At 48.4% G+C, this 11,327-nt stretch overlaps 1 protein-coding gene across 1 annotated transcript in view; it reads left to right on the forward strand.

Moving 5' to 3' along the window:
* Positions 1-11,327, forward strand: part of Crmp1 (collapsin response mediator protein 1) — a 52,956-nt gene that overhangs the window by 15,633 nt on the left and 25,996 nt on the right. The window contains exon 2 of the mRNA XM_059275035.1: positions 9,100-9,188. Within this exon, the coding sequence (XP_059131018.1) occupies positions 9,100-9,188 (89 nt within the window). The remainder of the gene's footprint in view (positions 1-9,099; positions 9,189-11,327) is intronic.

The following is an 11,327-nucleotide window of genomic DNA, read 5'->3' on the forward strand; positions in this document are numbered from 1 at the left end:
AAGAGGATGTCCCACCTCCATTCTCCTCTAAGTGGGGGTGACTGCTCAGTTACCCTGATCTCTGTGTTCCTCTCTTTCCTGGTTGTGAATCTGGGAGCCTTCCCAGAATCTATGACCTGGGAACCAGTGATGACACTCAGACATTGATCCCAGGGACCAATCTCAGCATCAGCTGAGCATCAGAGGGGAGGGTACCTGTATCCACCAATTCGGAGAATTAAAATGCTGAAAGGGTGATAGGAGACTTGGAAGTATTTGAAGTCAACAACATCCATCATGAAACAAGCCATTTTTACTTTAGTTCTAGGGGGATGTAAAATATAAAAAAATTTCTAGCCAGCCCAGAAAGAAAAGCAGCAAGGACCTGTAGTGCTGGATGAAGGTGAAGAGAGGGATCTTCAGGTTTGGGGGAAGCCTCAGTGTGTAGTGGACCGTGTTTCAGGACCATGGACAGCATCCACTGCACCAATTCCCTAATTGGAGCACGGAGCACAGAGCACAGGACCCTCAGCGGCGGGCTGTGCCTGTGGACACTCTTTTTATGGAAGTGTTTGCCTCCCTGCTTTTACAGCTTTGTAAATTTCTACTCATATTTGAGAGCCAAGCCCAAGCACACCCTCTCTGATGACTCAATCACTGTCTTTTTTTGCCTAATCACAGCTTTAATGAATCACTCCCTGCTATTTTTTGGATAGCCATGGCTGACCAGCCAGTAATTTTTGCATAAATGTTAGTTAGGTAAGAATAGTACCTCTTTGCTATGAGTCCCAAATCATAGTGGGTTTTTATGCAGTTTCTGACAGCTCCCTTGTGGAAAAGTCCGATTTCATTCCCACCGTGTGGGAAGAGAGCAGGACTATGGGAGGTGGATTCTGTAATGCCTCTTGGGAACTGACATGCTGTATGATCTAAACCCACCCCTAGCTGAGCCTTAATGTGGATAATTATTCTGTTGTGTGGATAAGAATGCCTGAAGTATTGAGCTAATTTTTGTAGTACAACTCCACAAAATACTTCACATCTGGAGGAGGACAAAGGCCTCCTGCCAACATGTCCCCTCTCCAGTGGGTCTGGTAGCAGATGAATGCTGGGCTTGGAACAGAAGCCCTTCCCCTGGCCTGGGCCACCCTCCAACTCACAAGACTTTTGGCAGTAGAAATGCTACTGCTGCCTAGGCTCAGATGGAAACTTTGAAAGAGGCGTTCATCAGCCCCACCCTCTTGTGGGCCTTGCACTCCATAGGGGTCCGTCTCCAGTGGGCAAGGTCTCCAGAGACTAAAAGCAGGAGAAAGTGGTGCATCATTTGTCTGTCTCCACCATCTTCTCTCTGTCTCTCTCTTTCCTCTCTCCTTTATAAATCATTCTTTATTTCATTCTGTCTCCTCAATCCACCCTCTTCAAACTTCTTTCTTCTTCCTCCCTCTTCCACTGTTGCTGCCTGACTTCTACCTCTCCTCCCTCCCCACAAATACTTGTTGAATACTGTGCAGCCCTGGGCTGGTTCTTGGGAATGTAGGGATCTATGCACAGGACTCCCTGGCTATAAACTGTGGGCAGCTCAGCAGCAGGTGTGTGTGTGTGTGCACAGATAGGTGCAGTGCAGGGATGTTGGGAAGGAAGGTATGAGGCTGAGACTCCACATCTTACTGCAGTGATGACATGGAGGACACCTAGGGTCATTTATGTCCAGAAAGACCCATTTCCTCTCCAGTCACTTCCAGATGGAGAGATGTGTTTTACTTTTTTCTCTAACATTTTATTATTTGTTTGTCCTTAAATCTTCCTAGAAACTATGTGAGCAGCCAAGTGTTAAGCCGTTGGTGGTGTGACTATACCATCCCACTTGCTTCTGCATCCCTCATTGTATATACATATTTGACATTTTCCTGAAGACAGTGTCCCAGCACTCAGTTTCCAGGTACTTAATACATGTTGTAGCCCCTTATTCTGACCTTCAGCTCTCAGGAAAATATAAGATAACCAGTGACCTTCCTTCCACTTCATCTTAGTTTCCCCTCCCATGTTACCATCATGTAGAGCCCGGACACCTTTTTGTGAGGGGCATTCATGTCCCCAGGGTCTCACAGCTGGGAACATCTCCATATTCCTTACTCTGAGGTTACAGTCAGTTCCCACATCTGCGGGTTCAGTGTTTCACACTTCAGCCAACCACAGATGGAAAATGGCAGACGGTACTTTGCTCCTGTTCTTAGCATGCATCAACAGTGTCCCATCCCCACCCCATCATCTATGTTCCTTAGCACAGCCTAATGACTAGTGCTATGGTGTCTCCATTGGACTCAGTGTTATGTATAACCCAGGGATGACATAAATATTTGGGAGGATGGATACAGGTTGGATGCTAATACTGCATCATTTATATGACAGAGCAGAACCCCTGTGGACTGTGGCATTTGTGGGTGGTCCTGGAGCCACAGCTCTCTTATATATGTGGGGGCTATACTCAGCTAAAAACCCCACCCCTAGACCTCTGCTCCCCAGGCTCCTTTCCTCATGGGGCCCCCTTTCTCCAGAGTCTCTTTCCTCCTTTGCATGGCCTCATTCAGGCTGGGAATGAGTGTTTTTTCTCCTGCGAGGATATGAGTGGAGACCTCCTCTGTGTCCTCCTACCTCTCTATCATCATGGCTTTTCCACATTGGATAGCAAAGGCTGGGTGGTTAGTGTCCCCCACTAGACTGAATGCCCTTAGAGACCAAAACCTGTTTCTTTCATCTACATATATCCCTTCCACAAACAACTGTTTCTGCGAGGTGTGTGTGTGTGTGTGTGTGTGTGTGTGTGTGTGTGTGTGTGTGTGATGTTAGATATGGAACTTAGGTCTCCCGTGTATGTGAGGCAAATGCTGTATCTCCACACCTCAGCCCTGTAACCTGTAAATGGTTTCTTATGAAAGACAGTTCTTATCACAGGAAATGGCTGAGACTACACATCTGCCAGGCCTGAGCTCAGTATCCTTCTTACCCTCAGTAATTCTCATTCTCCAGATGAGGACACCAAGGTATGGAAAAGGTAACCAGATATGTGGTGAGGAGGAAGGAGCGGGACCCCTGGCTGTCTGCTCTGATATTGCTCTCACATAAGGCTGGAATAAATATGTGGACTGTGCTGGGCATAGCTCCCTTCTGGCTATTGTCACTGTGGAATGAACCAGCAATTCCCAGAATGTTCCATTCAGCTGTTGAATATTTTTTCTCAAAGTCTTCTCAAGGTGTTTCATTTTCTGCCTGTTTCCTGAGACAGTAGTGCCATGTTCTTTTTTAAATGTATGAATTTTATGCACTGACATTTAAAATACATACTTGCACAGAGCTTGTGTAAATGTAATAGTTTTTGTATAATAAAACTCACCTGATGCCTAGTTCTTGAGGGATTATTTGTGTATTGATTTAGTTTTGCTGTCCTGGAGATGGAGTCCAGGGCTTTATGCATGCTTGGCGAATGTTTTCTCACTGAGCCGCAGCCTAAGCAAAGTGCTATTTTTTGTGTGCATACGTGTGTGTGTGTGTGTGTGTGTGTGTGTGTGTGTGTAGGTGTATATGCACATGTGTATGTTATGTGTGTGTTGTGTGTAATTCACTGATTATGCTAAGTTGGTTGGCCGGTGAGCTGTAGACGGTAGCCTGTCTCTTCCCTGATGCTGGGATTACAGCCATGTGCCACCATTCCTGGCTTTCTTTGTGTGGAATCTGGGGATGGAACTCATGTCCTTGAGCTTTCAAGGCAAGCCCAGCGTTCCTGACTGAGCCCTCTACTCCTCCCCACGAGTGAGTTTTTACTCATGGGAAAGAGGAGTTTTAGAGGACAAGGTCCTTGGATCAGAGAGTATTTATAAATTCCATCTGCTCATGAGGTGTCATAAACTCTAAAGTGTGAAGACATTTTAAAATGTGTCAGCAGTGTGGTTTGGTGGATCCCATGTGGACAGGAAGTTGAGAGTCCTTGAGTCTGACCTGTGCCTTGATTATTTGTGCAAAGCTGGGCCACCCAAGCTCCTGAGTTTAATTTGTCCGATACACAACATTCCATGCATCAATCACAGAGAATATGACTGTCCAAACACTTTTCCCAGGGTGTCTTCTGTGGACATTATCCCACTAAATCAGCCCACCCCAACTCTGCTCATGGATGGCGTGAGCTTGAAAAAGCTTTATTAAGTTCTCTGGAGTCTTCATTATGCACCACACGCTGGCAGGTTAGGGCTGTCCTGAAGAGAAGCCTTGCTGCTGAGCCATGTGGGGTTTTCTGAACTTGCCGCAACTGGGAACCCCAGTCCGTGATGGCATCTTCTGGATGCCCCTGAGCTGGAGTTTTGCAGAAATGGCTCTGAAAATGGCTGTTAAGGGCCAGGGAGATGGCTCATTTGGTAAGTGCTGGTGTGGAAGAATTTGGTTCCTGGAAGCCACATTAAAAAAAAAAAAGTGAGACATGGTGTTGTGCCTGTAATCATGGCACAGGGGAGACAGAGATAGGTAAATCCCTGGGGCTCCTAGGTTAGCCAGCCTAGCCTAGTTGGAAAGGTCCAAGTCAGTGAGAGTGTCTCAAAAGAGCGAGTTCAAAATCTGGAATGGGATACTTGACCTCCACACATCCACATGCACATGCACTGCCCCCAGAAATGAACACACACACACACACACACACACACACACACACACACACACACACACACACACACACGGGGGCGGGGAGAGAGGGGGGGCGGGACTGTTAAAGGCAGAGTAGCAATCATTTTTAGGAAGGGAGGAAGACAGACAGATGGACACATCAGTTCTTGCCTTGGGTATGTATTTTCTTCCACAGATTTCCTGGTGCCTGTCCCCGGTGGTCCCTTTCACATACACTCTTCGGAGTTCGATGGAGGGGTGTGTTTGAGCACAGGCTCTGCCATGTGACTCTGGAAGCACAGAGCGGGCTGGGGCTGACCCGGCACTCTGTGCATTTAAATACCTCCTTTCAGGCTGTGCCTGAGAAACCCACTATTAAATGTGACAAGGCAGACACTGCTCCCTGCTGAGTACCAGCTGTGGGTGACTCATGTTTGCCTGCTTCTCCTGCTGGGGAAACCTTGCCTCCCACTTGTCTGTGCCGCCAGGCAGGGCCCAGTCCTCCTCAGTCTGATGTTGGCACTGTCTTACAAAATCCCATGGGGTTGCAACATCCTTGTTGCCTACTGCATTAGGAACACAGGACAGGAGGTTGCACTTGAGAATGACTGACCTTGAACCCCTCACTCTAGAGGCATTCCAGATGGGGAGTGGGGGCTGCTCCACACTTTTCTCCCTTTAACAAATGTCATCTCTTTTCTCTCCATCCTTACCCACTCATCTTTCAAGGACCAGTTCAGACACCTCAGGATGCCTATCTGCCTATCATCTTTCAGTATATATATGCATCCATCCATCCATCCATCCGTCATCTTTTGATCTGTCCACCCACTCATCTACCCAATAATTCATTTATCATGCCATCCATCCCTTAATTTTTCTATTTACCCTTCCTTCTTTCTCTGCATCCATCTTTCCTTCCTTCCTTCCTTCCTTCCTTCCTTCCTTCCTTCCTTCCTTCCTTCTTTCCTTCCCTCCCTTCCTCCCTCCCTCCCTTCCTCCCTTCTTCCTTCCATAGGTGGATCTGTGCTGCTTAGGTTCTACTGTCAAGCTGATACAACTTAGAATCACCTGAGAAGAGGGAAACTTAGTTGAGGGATTGCCTCCATTAGATTGGCTCAAGGGCAAGTCTGTGGGGGCACTGTCTGGATTAATGATTGATGTGGGAAGGCCCGGCCCACTGTGTAGCCCACTGTGTATCCCACAGCACCATCCCTAGGTAGGCATCCTGGGATGTATAGGAAAGCTAGCTGGACATAGCAGAGGTCAGTGAGCAAGCCAATAAGTAGCTTCCTTCCGTGGTTCCCGCCTCTAGCCTCCTGCCTTGAGATCCTGGCCCGACTTCCTTCAGTGATGGATTATACCTGGAAGTGTAAGCTGAAGTGAAGAGCCCTTTCCTCCATCAGCTTACTTCTGGCCATTGTTCTATCACAGCAGCAGCTTGGAATCTCGTGGGACAAGCCACACGTTAGCCAGACCTGGATGTAGCCCATGTGACATATACTCTCTCAAGGGCTGTGGAAACGGAAAACAGGTGTGGTGTACAGGTTCTGCTAGCGGGTGGTAATATGTGATGCTCTCTCAGATGCCGCTGGCCAAGCGAGGTCTGAACCCTGCTGCAAGCTGCAAGATCCCATGCTTTGCTTCTGCTCATCAAGCCCCAGCTTCCTTGGCTTGAACTCTTTGCTGGGCTTGCTCATCTTCTACTTCCCTGCCACAGTAGCTACCATGGCCGAGGGACCATTAGGATCAAGGCCCTTGGGACCACCAGCTTGTCCTCAGCATTTCGGGGTTCTGGTAGGCTCCAGCTCCACCTGCACACTATTTAACTGGCTCCAACTAACTGTATTTGGTATGTCCACATCTGCCTCCTTTCTCTGCTTCCTCTGCCAGCTTCCTAGGTTCCCCTTAGATCCTTTGCTCTCCCCCAGGTTGTCCTGTCATGCCCTGTTTCAGGAGACTGGGTTCTTCCAATTCTCTGTCAAACTCTCCCTCCTCAAGGAATGGGGTTTAAGGCGTAGCTCGGGGAACCATGAAACAGTAAATAAACACACAGGGAAAATGTATAGCCTCAACACTACAAATGATCAAATCTTAATAGTGAACAAAGCTCTTGGTGAAGTGATCGCACAGTTATGTATCCACAAGGCAGAGTATCTTATAGGCATATAAAATCAGAATCATGAAGAACATGTCATAACTTGGAGTATGCTTATGGCAAAATGAAAAGGCAGAACTCTTTGCTTTGTTGCCTCTGGGCTTCGAGCAGCCTTTGGTGTGTCTGGAACTCTAACACTGCCCCTCCTAGCCTTACCCTTTTCCAGTACTTTGTGTGGTCCAGTCTTCCTCAGCTTATTTATGGGTTTGGACCTGCCCTATCTAACCCCTGATGCACTTGGAAGACCCACTCTTGCCCTCCTGACCCCCATCAACCCTGTGACTTGTTAAGCTTCTGCCTCTCATCTGTCAGTCCAGGACGGAAGACCCATATGCTCCTGTGTCCGCTGGCTTTTTGGAGCCTGACCTTGACGGGGAGCTGAAATAATCAATCAGCCACCATGTGACCCGTGCAGAGGGTGAGGGCACGATGGATGTTACAGAGTTAAGACACCAGAACGTCTGGCCTTGGCCACGTGTGAGGGGAGCAGGATTTTTAATCTTTTCATTATCTTGTGTTATGTTTTGAACATGATTATTATCGTATTTAAAAAGTGGCTTAAGAAATTCTTATTTTACAAATGACCTAGTTTCTCCAACTAATGAGTGGAAGTCATAAAGGAGAAGCTAGTGCAGGCAGCAGGGAGTCAGAGAACTCAGAGCAGGTGCACTGGAGGCCGAACCCCCTCCCCGCAAAGTAAGAAGACGTTTCTGAACAACTCAGTAAAATTGAATATGGTCTGATGGGGGATTGAAATAAAGGAAGTGGTATTAATCGGGTTAGTGGGAATTGCAAATCATACTTATAGTTTATTTTAAAAGTTTTTAAAGAGGGACTGGGGAGATGGCTGAGTCAGTAAAATTCTTACTAAGAAAGCAGAGGACCCGAGTTCATATCCACAGTGCACATAAAAAGCCAGGCATGGCAGGATGTGCCTGTAATCCCAGCGCTGTGGAGGCAGTGACAGAAGGATCCCTGGAACTCACTGGCCAGCTAGCCTAGCCTAAGTCATGAACTCCAGGTTCAGTGAACAATTCTGTCTCAAAAGCTAAGGTGGAGAGCGGCCGGGGAAGATACCCAGTGCTGATCTCAGTCCTCTGCACATGCATGGACAAGTTCACACACCCATGCAAACACCTCCTCTCATGTCCTAAGCAGAGACCTGTCCTAAAGTTTCTATGGGTGGAATGAGGTGGTGATGGTGTTTATTTTTAAAAATGTTCATCAGGAGCTGATGAAACAGCTCAGTGGGCAATGACACTCGCCACACAAGCCCCACAACCTGAGCCCAGTCCCAGAACCTATGTAAAGGTGGAAGGACAGACCCATTCCTAGAAGTTGTCCCCTGACCTAGACAAGCACACATGGTGCATGCCCACATCCCTTCCTTCCCACTGTTCATGAAAGTAAAATGAAAGCTTTGTAAATACACAGCAAAAGCAAAAAGCATGTGACAGTGGGAAATGAAGCAAGCCAAGGATGGCGGGGTATCAGACAGAGGAGGGGCCGTGCATGGATCTTGGGGCTTTACCTAGTGTTCTGTCTTCGCTTTTTGAAGATATTTGAGACTTTTAAGTTAAAGGGGTGTGGGGTGTGGAGAGGTGGTGCAGTGGCTAAGAGCAAAGTCCTCTTTCAGAGGACTTAGGTTTGGTTCCCAGCATCCATATGGCAGCTGACAGCCATCTGTAACTCCAGTTCCATCTGTAACCCCCTCTGGCCTCCAAGGGCACGGCATGCAGTTGTACACAAACACAAATCCAGGCAAAATCCTTGTCTTAGTTACTGTTCTATTGCTGTGAAGAGATACCTCAACTAAGGCAACTTATAAAAGAAAGCATTTAATTCAGAGCTTGCTTACGGTTTTAGGGGTTGAGTCCATGGCCACCATGGTGGGGAGCATGGCAGGCAGGCAGGTAGGCTTGGCTCCAGAGCTGAGTGGTTACATCTTGATGTGCAAGTTGGAGGCAGAGAGGAGAGAGGGGAGAGAGAGAGAGAGAGAGAGAGAGAGAGAGAGAGAGAGAGAGAGAGAGAGAGAGAGACTGGGCTTAGAATGGGCTTTTGAAGCCTCAAAGCCTACCCTCAGCGACATGCCTCCTCCAACAAGGCCACACCTCCTAATCCTTCCAGAAACAGTTCTACCAGCGAAGGACCAAGCATTCAGATATATGAGCCTATGGGGCCCATTCTCATTCAAACCATCACAAAGCTCATGCACATAAAATAAAAATAAATAAATCCTTAAATGCCCCCAAAGGTAAAAGACTTTTGAGGTCTTGTCTCTTGCCAAGGATCTAACACCTTGCTTTGCTTTTCAGAGTGACCGGCTCCTCATCAGAGGCGGACGCATCATCAACGATGACCAGTCCTTCTATGCTGACGTCTACCTGGAAGACGGACTCATAAAGTGGGTTGGCCGGAACAGGCCTTTTAAGAACTCAGTCCCTCTAGGCTCCCTGTGGGAGGCTGACGTTCTGCCCCTGAATCAGTCTCCTGTGTTTCTGCATGTCAGGCCTGTAGGGCGGGAGGTCAAACTGGGTGCAGTGTGAACTGGCATGCATGGAGGCCCTGCACATACCCTACTCTTTGCTCCTTAGATGTGCATCCCTCAGGTGTCTCTTACAGATGTTCATCTCTTGTTACCATGGGAGTAGCAGCTTGCCCACCCACGGTACAGGGTGGGATAAGGGTGGGACCCACATCCCACCCATAGCATCTGCCTGAATCATTAGTTCTGTCTCCTACCTGCCAGTTCCTGGGACTGGGCTGAGGGTACCAGAAAGGAAGAGGACTGTTGCCATCCACACCAGAAAAGCCTCCTGGTATTGGAGTTTCCCCTGATGTCCCTGTGGTTTTCTCTTCTGCCCTATTCATCACAACGCAAGGATAAGATCAGCTCTGGGTTACTGTTTCAAAATGCCATAGACTGAGTGAGTGGAAAGACAGAGATCTATTTCTCCTGGTTCAGGAGGGTGGAGGTCCTGAACCAAGGTGCCATCTGTGTTTGATTTTGGTCAGAGCCTCCGTCACTGGCTCTAGATGGCTGCCTTTTATTTATTTTTATTCTTTTCTTTTTTTTTTTTCTGTGTCCACAGTTGTTCTGTGTGACACAGGAATATCTGTCTTGGTAGGATACTGGTCCTTATAGATTAGGAATTCACCCTTGGGACTTCATTTAAACCTCATTATATCTTTAACAGCCATGACAGGTGTAGAGTGGGAGGTGGCTGGGCGTCATCATGAATTCTGAGGGACCCATTCAGTCCGTAACACCAGATGGCCACATCTCTGTGGCCGTGACAGAGCCTTGCTGCTCTCTGCCTTTGATATGGGGTGGCCTGGGTTTCCTACCCAACTCCTCCCTTGGGGTTTAGATGAGAAGAGAGGGAAGGGAGGAGAGGAGAAGGTCACCATAGGACCACCCTGGGCATCTGGTACAGGAGCAAAGGGGAGGAGAAGATGGGAAAGATGAATATTAGGTTGGAAGGGGCCCTGTCAGTAGGACCAGCCTGGGGCCATCTGTGCTTTAGGGAGAGGAAGAGGATGGGAGGAGGAGGCTGGAGTTGCTGGGGTGCATTAGAAGAGACCACATATGCAAAGCATAGTGAAGGACAGGGCTCAGGAGTGTGGGCTGGCTCCTGCCTCCCTTCTTCCCAGTCCTAGGAAGCTACAGAGCTGGTAGGGAGAGGTAAGAATGGACCCCACCATGAGTGCTTCCTGGGCACCTTGGAAAGGTGCTGAGCCACATCTGTGGATGCTCAGGTGCAGGGAAGTCCAGGACCCATGTTGGTCTCACCGGATTGTGCTGCCTCTCTTTGTGTGTGTGTGGGGGGCATATTTTAGGTCACTGCCCTCCCATTTTGAAAGCATACCGAGTGCTAAGTGAGATGATCCATATGGCATGAATAGAAAATTCAGCTCTGCAGAAGGGTCCCAGTGCTCAGTAGGGCCACTTCTGGCCTTAATGAGCCACACGTCTTCCTGAGCCTCCCTCAGTTTCCACAGGATCCCAAGTGTTTGGAGGAGAGACTGCGAGCTCAGGTGGGAACTGTGTAAGGGAGATGGACAGCACTCATAACAGCTGCCACAGTTACGTTTTGGATGTCCCCTTGGCAGACCTCCCCACACTCCACTGTACTCCTTCTAGCTGTGGGGCAGCCCTTGTGTGATGCCAGGTTCCTCAGAAGAACCCAGCTGTTACAGTCATTCTGGGGGACCTGCACATCTGGCCCATCCTAACTCTGTCCATTCTTACCCGAGAGGCCTGAGGCCTGAGGCTTCTGCGTTCTACCTGGGTTGGGTGCTCACTGGGTCTGGCACTATGGTCACCATGGCAACACTCTCCTCTCCGTTACTGATGTCTTTGTCTAACTTAGAAAAGTCCAGAGGAGTTTGGAGCATCTGGATTTGGCTTTTCAAGTAAATTTGCTGTCACCTTGATTTAGTGATGTTATTGAAGTAATGACTTTGGAAACTGCTGAGCCCCCATCCTGGTCTGGTGGAGTCTGTCCCCGAGTGTCTTGACATCTTCAAGGGGACCAGGCTG

Source organism: Peromyscus eremicus, chromosome 10 (genome assembly GCF_949786415.1).
Source record: "Peromyscus eremicus chromosome 10, PerEre_H2_v1, whole genome shotgun sequence".
In the NCBI taxonomy this organism is placed as follows: Eukaryota; Metazoa; Chordata; class Mammalia; order Rodentia; family Cricetidae; genus Peromyscus; species Peromyscus eremicus.